At 45.5% G+C, this 13,352-nt stretch overlaps 3 protein-coding genes across 3 annotated transcripts; 1 reads left to right on the forward strand and 2 right to left on the reverse strand.

Annotated features, from left to right (window-relative positions):
- Window positions 1–777: 777 nt before the first annotated feature.
- On the reverse strand, window positions 778–2,842 carry T069G_10199 (x-Pro dipeptidyl-peptidase (S15 family) domain-containing protein; the record flags this gene model as incomplete). Its single annotated transcript, XM_056177409.1, has 7 exons — window positions 778–1,058; window positions 1,102–1,489; window positions 1,549–1,702; window positions 1,759–1,948; window positions 2,005–2,267; window positions 2,327–2,492; window positions 2,554–2,842. The coding sequence occupies 7 exons, from the start codon at window positions 2,840–2,842 to the stop codon at window positions 778–780; spliced, it is 1,731 nt and encodes a 576-aa protein (XP_056023699.1).
- A 1,134-nt stretch (window positions 2,843–3,976) lies between these two features.
- Window positions 3,977–5,533, reverse strand: T069G_10200 (uncharacterized protein; the record flags this gene model as incomplete). The annotated part of the gene is made up of 1 exon (XM_056177410.1): window positions 3,977–5,533. One exon carries the CDS (start codon window positions 5,531–5,533, stop codon window positions 3,977–3,979), a length of 1,557 nt encoding a protein of 518 aa, XP_056023700.1.
- Window positions 5,534–10,172: 4,639 nt separating this feature from the next.
- Window positions 10,173–13,234, forward strand: T069G_10201 (subtilase family domain-containing protein; the record flags this gene model as incomplete). Its single annotated transcript, XM_056177411.1, has 10 exons — window positions 10,173–10,322; window positions 10,387–10,484; window positions 10,551–10,728; window positions 10,787–10,847; window positions 10,903–11,005; window positions 11,064–11,181; window positions 11,267–12,116; window positions 12,162–12,312; window positions 12,388–12,944; window positions 13,041–13,234. The coding sequence occupies 10 exons, from the start codon at window positions 10,173–10,175 to the stop codon at window positions 13,232–13,234; spliced, it is 2,460 nt and encodes an 819-aa protein (XP_056023701.1).
- Window positions 13,235–13,352: the final 118 nt, after the last annotated feature.

The following is a 13,352-nucleotide window of genomic DNA, read 5'->3' on the forward strand; positions in this document are numbered from 1 at the left end:
TGCTGTCAATAGTCTCAAGTTTCGATTTAAAGACGTGTCCTGAACAGAGAGCGACGGTTCACGCACTACTTTAAGATACTGTTAAATACCTAATAACTAAACACTCGTGGCTACGCTATTAGTTCTAGGTAACAACGATGGTGGTTTTAGGACAATCCCTCTAGTCTCCGAGAATGCGGGGCAAAGAGATGCGGGGGCGGGGCAATTTCCTGGGGCAATGTCTTCACTTCCGCCTCTCCGGTACTGCGAACAGACAGCGAGTGGTCCTCGACGCATCATCCGTAGGGATGTTAATACCACACAAGCTATGTCACACAACATTAAGGAATTTTTGCTTTGACGTTGTCTGAAGCATAGGATACCCATGATGTACAGAGATGCAGAGAGGGCGGGGCAATCGTACCCATTTACTCTGATATGGGGAAGGCTCAAAGTGGGATTAATATTTACAGTGACGTGACACTTGAAGCATAGAATTGCCATAGTATATCCAAATCGAAGCACATAGCTCAAGTCGGGGCCCAAAATTGAGCACGAAGATGACAGTAATAGACGATGAGACGTTAGCCCCTTTCACAGATTCGGAATCTCATATGACTAGATCTAGCAATCTGATTCCAAAGTAGTATTATATTGTGATAGCTATGCCTAAGTTATCATGAAAATCTCTAGAATTATAGTTAAATATGAGGGATTTGGATCCAATGTGGCTCAATATTTATAAAGCAACTTCTGTAGGGTGGTCTCTAGGGTACCGTAGAATGTGTTCTCGACCTTCTATACCTTTACAAAGGGAACCTGGACATAGCTAGGATAGTCTGCACCCATGTGCACAAAATGACGCCCTTTGTTACCTGTTGTAAATTTGCCACGCAGCGGTTCGAACTCGGCCAGCCTCATGTCATGCCCAGACACTTTAAATACCAGCTTCTCTCCCTTTTCAAATTTTATACCAGATGGCCAGATGCCAATTTCGAGCTTTACAATGGTCCCTGGCGAGATTTTTTCATCCTCGTCATGGTTATGGAGGGCCCAATGGGGCTTCGATTTATCCATATCTATTTTGCGACGGCTGGCACGGAGGATACCCATTGGTCCAACATAACACGTTAGTGTTGATCAGGGCCACCTCTTCGGCGTCTAAACCTAGCTCATGGAGAGGAATATTGATGTTTTGAAGAACTTTTCCAGTGGAATCGGCCTTGCGTATTTGCACAAAAACATCCAGGTCATCGTGATCTGGGCATGACATGTAAAGAACTGCTTTGGAATACCCGACGAGGTAACTGTCGGTAGGTAGCGTACAGTCAAAGCTGAGCTCTTCAGAGTCAGAGCCCATCTGAAGAGCTGCAACATCTGACTGATACGACAGTGTTGTCGACGTTTGGTCTGGGCTCCATGCAAGTGTGCCATCTTGCGATAGGTAATAGATACGATATTCCGTGCTGGGAATGGGGAAATCAGTGAATACGTGATTGTACTCCGGCTCCTAAAGACCATGTGAGATGGGTCATACAAAATCGATGAGTTGTTCATTTTGGATTTTACCTTATTATAACGTAGCGTAGACAGCAGTACCTTCGGTGACTTTTCCCATCCGTTCCGTTTAAGTTTCAAGAAGTAATCAAAGAATAGCTGCAAATCCTCTATTCGGGAGGTAGAGTATAGGTCGTGCCATTCCTGAGTTGGGTGAACTCGCAACCTAGAAAATATAGTTAGCTTTGTTCTCTATTATCCAGCTTAATATCTTCATCGTACCACTTATTGTCTGTGGGCAAATCTTCAAACCCACGAAAAGAACCGATAGTATGTAGACCAGTCGAGTAGCTGGCGAGGACATAGCACGGAATTTTAATTTGCTCTATCTTTGCCCTCTTGTCCTCCCAGTATGCGTTGATTCGAGGATACTTTTCCAACATACCAATAACATCTTCCTGATTGTTTCTTCCTAGACGAACTTTAGAGACGACTCTCGGAGGTTTGCACGAAGAATTTTAAACTTACCAAAGAGAGTCTGTCCGCCGAGGAACCCCCAAAATGGTAAATAAGGGACACCACCTCTGCATAGAGATTCACGGTAGAAGTCACTGCAGCCCTCCAGCGGAGCAAAACAGGTCAGATGAGGAGGATTCTGCGCTGCAATATGCCACTGAGCCATTGCAAGCCAAGAATTTCCGACCATGGCAATCTTGCCACTGCACCACGGCAACCTTGCGAGATGTTCAATGGTATCATAGCCATCATGACCCTCCCCTGAATCAAACCATCTAATGTACCATTAGCTCGGAAATTTCTTAGCATGGAACTGGTGGGATTTCAAGCTGACCTGACATCGCCTTGTGAGTCGTAAGACCCTCGGCTGTTCACATTGACGATGGCGTAGCCCCTAGCTGTCCACTCTGCTGGGTCGGGCCCTTCAAAACTCTCAAACCCTGAGAGCCTGCTTTGCGCCACACCCACACGTCCCGGAACGATGTCAAGCCTGAAATATCCTTTGTATTATTGAGTTCAAGGGTCTCTCCTTTAGTGTTTTAGGAATCTATTGTAACATACCGGTACCTGATTTCCCGTAAGGACTCCATACTACCAACGCGGGGACGGGATCATATACGTCCGCTGGTCGAAAGACGTCCGCCCGAATGACTACTCCGTCTCGAAGAGGAACCTCTATATCCTGTTCGAAAATAGTAGCAGCGCGAAATGGACGATGAGAAGATGTCTTTTGAAATCCTTCAGGCAGTGTGCGAGTTGCAGGGTTGAGGCCATTATATTGAGCGCCAGGGGCACGAATCGATGTAAGGGGCGCCTGGAGCACCGGGATGTTATCAATGAATTGCGCCATTCTTCACCTAGAAATACAGACCGCAAGTCTGCTTCTGTTTACGTAGGTTCGCCTTCTCTTGGTATTGGATTACTGCTCTTGGAAATATTCTCCCCCGTGCTTTCAGAGTTGACTTCTTCCTTAGGAAATATTGTTGGTCAAGGAGCAAAGGGTGCTTTTACCTCTGTACTTTTTTCTGTTTTCCTCTAATTCCCCGCATTTCCCTTTTTGTAGTTGTGGTCCTCTCAGCTCGTTGTATGATTCGTCCTTGTGCGCGGAGAATACGTTGGTCAAACTTTGCGGGGCATCCACGCAGTACAGAGGCATTCCTGTGAGAGGCCCCGCGATCCACACACACCTACATACACACAAGCCCTGATTCAGCTCGTGAACCAACTCGATCCGCCTCCTTGAACTCGGCTAGGGTTCAACTGTTTTAATATTGCCTTACGATCGTGGCTCACACGTCACATTCAGAAAGGCAATAACTCCACGCCGGGGCGCATTTCCACTCATCCGAGCCGATTTCCCCAGCCATAATATCCGGCGAATTGTAGGGATATGCGGGGTGCCATGTTAGCGGGGAGATGAGCGCCTGGTATGTTTTGTGATAGAATTGCCGCTTTTTCTTCTCGGGTTGCCTTTTGAGAGTGCTTGCTACTGACGGCGCTCCTCAATAAAGAAATATTTACTCCCCATGATATCCTAAGTCGACCGGGCTACAATAGTTTTACCCGTTTGGGGTGTATCCATGGCAGCTACGGAACAACCATCAGGCAATATGACTGCCACGCAGCCGAACACCTACGTCTTTTGCCAGAAAGACCAACTTAAACCTACACAAGCTACCTTACTAATACTCTGAGCTATTTGGTAAGATAGCGCCCAATAGATGCACGGGACCATAAAACCACACAGATCCCGATAGTGAATAACAACACGCAAGCGTAGTTTAAATAGAATAAGGTGGATTTAATGTGGCATTCACGGACGTGATACTTTATTAAAGAGAAATTCTTTGGATGCGTGGGTGAGCAATGTTATAGTATATGCTCTAGTGTGTTTAAACGGTATTTCCTCACTAATTTTACTTATTGCTTCGGATCCTTAGCGCATGTCTTGGTAAACTTGTCAATTTAGAATGTGTGTATAGTACTAGAATATATAAGATTTGAGGCCTTTAAACGCAATATCTACACTCATTTCTAAATAAGTTTCGACCTCTTGCCTATCATGCCACGCATCGTTGTATGCAGCGCTTAGACACAGTTGGCCCCTATATGTTCCCAAAAAGAACCCAAGACCATTCCGAAGCTCTTCTCCTGTTACCCATGGATCGGAAACCGAGATGCCACCAGCCTTTGTAGGTATAACATTATCGATGAGTCCCATGCTAGAGATTGATATGGACGGCTGAGTGCTTGGAGGCGGTATAGGCAAAGGGTCCTTGGCCGCTGGTGGCAGCTGTCGTGTGCTAGAGGCCCAATAGTAAGGCACAAGTTGATAATGTTCTGCATCATCGCGGACATCGTGGTAAAATTGCTTCATCTCTTCAAGAACTCTAAAGAATTCCTCAGATTCCGACTGTTGCTGGTCTACAGAATGGCTGCTGCCGACAGCTGGGATGTTCATATCCACCAAGAGGCTTGTTCCTGATACTGAGTGATATAATGCGGCCGGATGCTTTGCAGAGTTGTACGGCTCAGTGCAGTTTCCACGTTCATTCCGTAAAATGTAGGTGACATATCTAAGTGTCTGTGGTTTAGGGCGCTTTTCTTGAAGATTTCTCATCATGAGAGGAATAGCAGCATGGAAGATATGGGTTACGGTAACGCCAATATATGAGCATGCATGTAGTAGCGTCGAAGTCCTCTCTTGAGAGAGCATCAGCGCAACCCGCTGGTGCTTCCCCGGAGTGATTTCCCCTTTCGTCCACGGAATGAGTAGCGGTGGAATGTCGCTTGCCGATTGTTTCTCTTTTAAAGATGCTACGTTCGCTAACCGCTGTTGCTGAGTCTCTGTCAGGCTTTTTGGTACATTCGCAGCCACACGAAAAGGTGGACTCATGTTGCTTAGCTCGGAGCCGTTGTCAAATGTAGGCAATTCGAACGAAGATCCTTGATCGTATGCTTTTGACACGATTTTAACAAGATTTCCCAAGAGAAGCAGAGTACCAACACCATCAATAACGTCATGAGGAGAACGTAGAACAAGATCGCGGCGGATCGGGCCAGGGCGGTTCTCCTCCTGTAGCACAGATGGCGGTGTGATGACAAACAATGTTGGAAGCTTTGGAGCCGGAGGATCGTTATTTGCCCATTCAGATCCGGTCTGATCGGTGGAGATTTTGACGAACGTTTCATCGATCCAGGCCTGCTGATCAGCTATTGTAGGAATTGTGCGATACACCTTTGTAAATCCATTCGTGCTGGTGTCGTATTTTACTTGTGACGCAATTGTGGGGTGATCATGTCTCAGCATGAGCCAAGCATTACGCAGAGCGGTATCGACGCGAGAATCCAAGTCATCGTGAAAGGAGTCAACGATGTCGATGGAAAGCGATATGTGGCCGGTAATGGCGAAAAACATTCGACCGCTACCTTCGTACAGCTTCGACAAAACAGCATAACATCGTTCGATCTCGTCAACGGAGCGTTGCCAAACCCTCTGCTCGATCTGTTGCCATGCATACTGGTTATAGTGAGTCGCCATTGTTGACTGAACTTAGTGCGCTTATGATGATTGGTAACTCTGCAACAATTAGAAGCAGAAAATTGTCGCTTGTTCGACCAGTAACTACAGGATCAATTACGCAGGAACGAGATTTTTATACTTGCAGATAGGATCCGCAAACCGTAGATTTATATCGTGTAATCGAATGCAACGATTCCATCAGATGATCGCGAATAGCAGTTTCGAACTAATATAGTATTGTGATAAGAGCGCGACTCCCCGAAGGATTTCCGATATTGAGCCGGCCTTACGGCACAGAGAGGTCTTATTAGTCTACTCACAGCTGTGCGGCGCGTCCCCGATCCCAGAATTCAAGCTATAACAGTCCCGGGAGCCACTTACACAATTCGCGGTGTGTCCCCGGCCTCAAAACAAAAATAAACAGATCCACATTGATCTTCTTAATTACCAATGATAACAGTGGCAACTTCGAGCGTTTCTACGCCCCATCATTATGTGTGTGCAGAACATTTAGTGTAACTTTCAAGATTACCGCCCAAGACTGTAGCGATCTGAACAGCTGACGAGACTAGCTAGCTAAATTGTAGTAGGAGGGCTGCAGGTTTCTAGCATCCCGATGTTCGCATTGGGGAACTCGTGATCATAATCGCTATCCTTCCCAGATACTGACACTGAAATAACTTCGAGCAACGTTAGCACCTAATTATTTTCTTCTAGAGAGTGGCACTTCGATGTACCTCTACTCTAGGATTCAGAGAAAAGAGAGCTAAAATGATGATCGCTTCGCCAAAGAGCCACCCATATTCTTTTGCCACATCAGAACAACGCTAGATCAACGCCTACACATTATGTGCAATAACTCAGACATTCCGTCATACCGCTGCCACGTAAAGCCTGACATAATTTGCATTGCTTGCTGCCGGGTGACGGTTAGGCGTTGTTCAAGTATCACGTGTGTCGAAATAGTGATTAAAAGTGTAACAAATATGCGCCTTAGTACTAAAGGTAGTGTACAGACATGACAGCAATCTCTCCTAGCTACAGCAAGGCATCATTAAATTTAACCTGTGCTTCGTTTGCCCACTTAAAACCAGAAAATTACTCCGTCCGGCATTCTCCCGTCAAGTAACCATAGGTACCCTGTTTTCCCGTAAAGAATTAGGCCTTTAGATGTTTGCATCTTCAGGCTACAACGAGCTTATTCGTTACTTATAAATGGCAGAGTAATTTCTGCACTTCTATTGCCTGGCTATTCAAACCTCCAACTTTCTCACAACTGGCAGTAAATACCCAACATGGCCATCACCGAGAGTCGGGTAATTGCCCAAGGTGCAATGCAGAACATTAATGTACCACAATGGAGCAATATCAGCTTCTTTCATTTGGGATAGAATCGGTACGAGGACCAGATGATTGTCTCAGCAAATCTCTGTATTTGGGGCTTCTCTTTCTTCGTGGCTGGCGTCAACGATGTTAGCACTAGTGCTTTGACGCCCTATATCAATCGTGAATACAACATTAACAGTGCTATTGTATCGAATATGTAAGTGGTTATTAAAAAGCATTCCTAAGGTGTGATACTAGGACGCAGCTGACGGGAGCTATGCATTCATATTCATGAGGCTAATTTTCTAGCCTAGTTATTCGCCGCTATTGCCTACACCGATTCCAGCAGATTTCTCAGTCCTGGTTCGATGCTTATTTTCAGAGCGGATTTCCAGATTCTTGCGCGAGGTCTCCAATCTTGGAGCTGACCATTTGGACTTTTCTTTGCAACGTTCTGGTTTGTAAGCTTTGGGGAAGCGACCCAAGATACACCTGAAAATACGTATGTGGCTGGTATAAAAGCCACTCATCGATGCTAAGCTTTACTTATGCGAAATATAACGCTGGATGCTTAATGGAGCTGTTGGTTTCCGTAGCAGTGATATCAGCTGGCAAGGTTTCTCAATGGCAATTGATCTACACGTTTCCTTTCGGCCTTGGAACTCTGGATTTATGCTTAACCTTCCTTACATTCAAAGATTTCATGTTGTTACAATGTAATTTCGTTGATCATAACAACAATGTAACAAAGAAAAAGAAGGCTACACAGTGTCTTCAGAAGACCAAAGCCACGCCAAGCTTGTCGATGTTAAGTCTCTTCTTCTTCTTTTATCTAGGAGCAGGTGTTACGAGCAGCAGATGGACTGTGGAATATCTAGTTAATGCTCGCCACGGTAACTGAAAGCAAATGGACTATAATAACACATTGCATTAACAGTAATGTGAGCTGGTAGATATGCATACGAATTAACTGTCTGGCGTATTTAAGCACACTGTGATTGGCAAAGTTTTATTTATGCTATATGGTAGATGCAAAATGTACACAACATAGTTGATAACTAGCATCTACAAGATAGATGGCACTGACTTCTATAATAAGTATTATCGGAGCCATTTTGCCAATTCATGAATCTCTTTTAACAGTCACCATATTTTTAGCTGGAACACTCACACTTGTATATACACCGTGACACCTAGGTCATCACGGCAAGTAGAGATCTACTACATCGTTTTATTGATCCGTCTTACCGTGAAGATCCCAAAATACATTAGTTCAAGGAAAAAAAACATTTAAGCGCATGGTGAATAGTCGTTTTGAGCCTGACCGCCCATCCAAGAGTTCATACACCTGCCGGACCGATCGAATCTATGTTTTATTTCTCTTGGCAGAGATGCATTAGAGTCTTCCTGAGGCCTGCTTACCTTCGCCACAGAAGTCAACGTAGTGTGAAAAAGGTATTAGATGTTCAACAAACCCAATGGACGCATCATAGATATGAACCAAGAGACTGGCGGTGTCATCCATTTTATATACGGAACCCGGATGAGAAATCTTTCAGTAGGCGCGAAATTCCATGATGAATGTCATATTTCTCTGTAGATAATGCACGATGAACATAACTTCCTATATTCGTGGGTATCAGCTGTCGATGCTTCATCATTGTCCCAAGATCTATGAAAGCGACGGAGCCTGTCTTTCAAGAATTCCTCCACTGAATCCCCAAAGAATAGGGAAGATGCGCATTGTAAGTGTGAAAAATAGCTCACTTCATTCCGACATATCGATTGGTAAGCTTGAAACACAGATAAGGGCTTCAGTACTAGATGCTCCAACCCTTGCTAATGGGGGGTTTATTGTGACAAGGTTCCCGGTGATAGGCAAAATGTGGTATCGCTTTGGCACTTTTGTCAGATAGCTGCACTTTTGTTGGAACCTATTATAGGCCCTGTAGTGCTAGGAATGTTATCTATACAGCACTTACCCCATGTATAAGTAGCACTACCAGCGCGCTAAAAGAAAGACTCCCATGTTGTTCGTATATGGTGGACAAATGCAGAATAATGGGGACTAGGCAATATCCGCCGTTGTCAATGTTAAAATACACATCATAGCAAGTAGGCGACTTCCTTTCAATCTAGCTGTCCTTTGGCTTCATATGATGCCCCCCAAACTACGTTAAAGATGAGACTTCCATAACCCTTACACCAATTATACGTAATACAAGTAGAATACTATCCCTTGTAACTCAATGCTTGGTTCGGTATAATAGAGATATTTAAACAACAGCTTATCATAAGCTTCAAGAGGAGTTAGTTACTTGTGGGGTCATAAATGTTAACCTCAATTCGCATAGAGTTCGCAGCGAGCTATCTCACTCCACAGTCCATTTCAGGTAGTAGTAGATTAAGTGCCTCCGCACTTGATCGGGATAGAGACAGCCGAGTTGGGCGTCGTCGCGAGACTTTGGTGCATGAGCCAAGAAAATTCATTTGATGATATGTCATCGTTAATTCATTTTTGGAAGGTATTTAAAGCATGTCGGACTCTCTAGGTACAGTATCAAAGAAATAACCCGATAGTTCATATTGATTAGAAGGTAGCGGGTCTAGAAATAGAAGTGATACGGACCCCTCTTTAACCCAATTGATCTTTCCGAATAACTGGCATCGTTATAGTAACTACGGAGTGCATAACATAGATGCGATTATTAGCCTAATATTTTGCCTATCGGCGCAACGATATGACGGTCAGTCACACTTTTTTTGCACCCATTTGAGGGATTTACGAGCATCTACTACCAACGGTCAGCCAACCTCCGTCGAACGTACGAAATGGTTTATCGGAAATCGAAGTAAGGAGACAGGGTCGTCTCAAGTCATCTGACTGGTCGATTTTCTCTTCCCTTTTAGCGTCAAATATGCTGTGATTCCTTGTCACTACCTCTCTCAGTAACAGCTTTTCTACGTTTTGGGGTATTCGGCGAGCACTAATAGGGCTTAGGGAATGCAAATTTCTGGATTCGTATGCTACATACATCCTAGTTAACCAGGACTCTATGAACTTGACCTAAAATGAAAGTGACAGTTGGGGGTGGTAAATAGGCTAGAAGGCCATGTGTGAATCATACCCCAGCTTCACCGAACGTTTCTCCGAGTTCTAGCAACGTTTCGCTTGCTCCATCAATCGATCGTTGTCAGTGAACATATACGATCATTTGGGATTCTAATCATGTATAAGTAGCGAGTGGTTGTCCTGGATAAATGCAAGGCTTGCCAACAATACCGCAGATAAGAGCTGATCTTTAGATCGTCTCTGGTCTGAGGTTCCAACATGCGCTTATTGAACTTTTTGACGGTCCTGACGGCTGCTGCCGGGGGACTTTCTGTTGAAACTTCCTTGTTGAGACGCGATGATGCTTCTGCCACCAACGACACTTCGTCTGCCCCCATTCCTAATCGCTATATCGTGGAGTTTGCAGAGGTCAGTTCTGAAATATCAGCAACGTTATCTCGTCCTTTACATACATGCTAATGAGGGTGATCAGGGTGTTAATCCTCAACAAGCAGCGAGTGATCTCGCGAATGCAGGGGCTTCTGTGCTCAAAATCTTTGACTCAGATGTCTTCAGTGGTGCATCAGTATTGTCAGATACGCATAATCTAGACACACTACAATCACTTACACCAGTCCTTCGATCATGGCACTCTAGGAAGATCAAATTAACAGCCCCTATTGCAACTTCACAAACGTTCGGTCCTGGTGCGGCAAGTGCCAACTTCTCCGTCCATCACATGACTGGCGTGGATAAGCTTCATGAAGCCGGAATTCTAGGAAAGGGTGCTAAAGTAGCTGTTGTCGATACCGGCGTTTGGTATCCACACCACGCGGTAAGAGAATCTTTTCATTTTATATTGGCAAGAGATCCCTAAACTCATTCTTCAACAGCTTGGTGGTGGTTTTGGACCTGGGTTTAAAGTTGCTGGGGGTTACGATCTTGTTGGCACTTGTATGGAACAAAAGTCCTTCTTATACATATGATACACTTACTTATCAGTCGCCAGGGTGGGGTTATAACACTTCAGACAAATCACCAAAGCCAGATCCGCTAGATGGCCTAGGACATGGAACTCACGTCTCGGGAATCATTGCCGGACAGGCCGACAGGTTAGTCAGCTAATCTACAGCTGTTCGTGGTGTATGTCTCAGAGCTAATTTGACGCAGCTATGCCGGGGTAGCACCTGAGGCTTCCTTGTACGTTTACAAGGTTTTCGGTGATTATGCAGACTACACCGACACTGACACACTTATCGATGCCTTCCTGATGGCGTACAGCGACGGGGTATGTTGCAATATATAATCCTACCTAACAGTCATAGCCTTTTTTTCCCCTTTAGTACTAATAAACACACGTCACGCCTCTTCAGGCCGATATCATCACGTCATCTGTTGGTGGTCAATCTGGCTTCTCAGATGATCCATGGGCGGTGACCGCCTCCCGTCTCGCGGAAAAGGGCGTGGTAGTAACTATTGCCAACGGCAACGACGGTACTAGTGGCCCCTTTAGTGAGAGTAATGGCTCGAACGGCGAGTTTGTTCTCGCCGTAGCTTCTGTCAATTCCGATGTCACTGCAGAGGCTGCTTTCGAGGCTACATTCGAAAGCCATACTTCGAATAAGATCACTGTCTCATACCAAGCGTCAGTCTTCTGGGACTCGGCTGCATATGATGGATGGCCTATCGTTCCATTTAATACTGATCCTTCTGCCCCAACCGACGCCTGCCATGCGTTCAATAGCGGCTGGAATCTCAACTACACAAACTCCATCGTTCTCGTCAGTGACGGTGCATGCAATTGGCAGACGAAGCTCTCTGTGCTCAATGCTTTACACAATTATACATTGCCTATCCTGATATACACTTCTCAATATCCTGTTAGCGCATTTTTCAACGGCTCTGGAGATAGCACGGTCGGCTATATCACTCTCGATGCAGGTGAAAACCTCATGCAGGCTCTTCGGACTGGTGTTAAAGTGACAGCAAGTTTCAAGAACACTGTCGATAATCTTAAATTTCTGCCGAGCCCGGCTTTCTATGGAGGAGGAATGCCCAGTTATTACAGCAGCGTTGGCCCCACGAACGATTTAGCATTGAAGCCGGATGTTGCAGCACCTGGTGGAGACATTTTCTCGACTTACCTTGACGATGGCTGGGCAATATTAAGTGGCACATCTATGGCTACTCCCTACATTGCCGGTGTTGCGGCGCTCTATATTGGCAAGTACGGAGGTAGACATGTCCACGGCCCTGACTTTGCCAAAGACTTGTCAATGAGAATCATTGCGTCTGGAAAATCACTAGACTGGCTTTCTGACCCATTGAATCCCGTCACCTCTGACATCCGAGCTCCTGTTTTCCAGGTCGGTACTGGCCTGGTGAATGCGTCCAAAGTCCTGAACTTCCAAACGAGCCTGTCATTCTCAAAATTCATGCTCAACGACACGCACAACTTCGAACGATACCACAGCGTTGACATCACAAATAACAGCCCGCATCCAATTACTTACACGTTTTCTGTCGAAGCTAGCGGCGCAATAGATACGATGGTAAGCAACCAGGACCCCTCAGGAAAGCCTGTTGTTGGAGTGTACACTCAAGTCTTCGCTGCTCCCTACGCTGCTATCCCGTCAGTTACGCTGCCTCACGGCACATTTACCGTCAAGCCAGGCCAGACAAAGACGGCGAACATCAACTTTATGTATCCATCGGGCTTGAACGCGACCAACTTGCCGTTATACAGTGGAAAGATCATCATCACGGGAAGCAACGGGGAATCACTCGCAGTACCATACATGGGTGTCGGTGCAAACATTCATAAAGACCTGGATTCGGTATTCTACTACGGCAGCGGGCTTCCTGGCATCACCTCTGGGAGCCGAGGAACACCAATCGGAGACGCTCCTAGTTGGAGCTTCAATGTCAACCCTTTCGTCAAGTCTTACCCTACTTTGCGTCTTGCTTTCAACTTTGATACAACTGAGTTTCGCTGGGATATATTCGAGTCAACTTGGAGGGAAAAAGACTGGACGTACCCTCCTGTCGTCGGTAAGAAAGGCTACGTCGGAGCCGCGTCCCTCTGGTTGAATGGCATTCCGCTTCTCATTCCTAACACAAGCGATGTCTCTGCAACACCGTTTACAGACATACCAAGAAGCATTAGTGGTTCATATGCGTGGCTTTGGTTTGGACAACTCGCGAACGGGTCTCAGATGACACCAGGAACATACTGGATGAGATTGGCGGCACTACGCCCATTTAGTACCAACCCACAAAATTCCGACAATTGGGACATCTTCACAACGCTGCAATTCCAAGTTACTCCTCTCCCTACTTAGGATAAATTTAAGAATAGGCTCCCTTGTGCTTAGAATACATTTACAAAGTCTATACACACGTAGCCAACCAAGAAGCGTCCTTTCTTACAAGTTTGCGCACGTCGAATATGCTACTCCT

This window comes from Trichoderma breve, assembly GCF_028502605.1.
Source record: "Trichoderma breve strain T069 chromosome 7 map unlocalized scaffold00007, whole genome shotgun sequence".
NCBI lineage: Eukaryota > Fungi > Ascomycota > Sordariomycetes > Hypocreales > Hypocreaceae > Trichoderma > Trichoderma breve.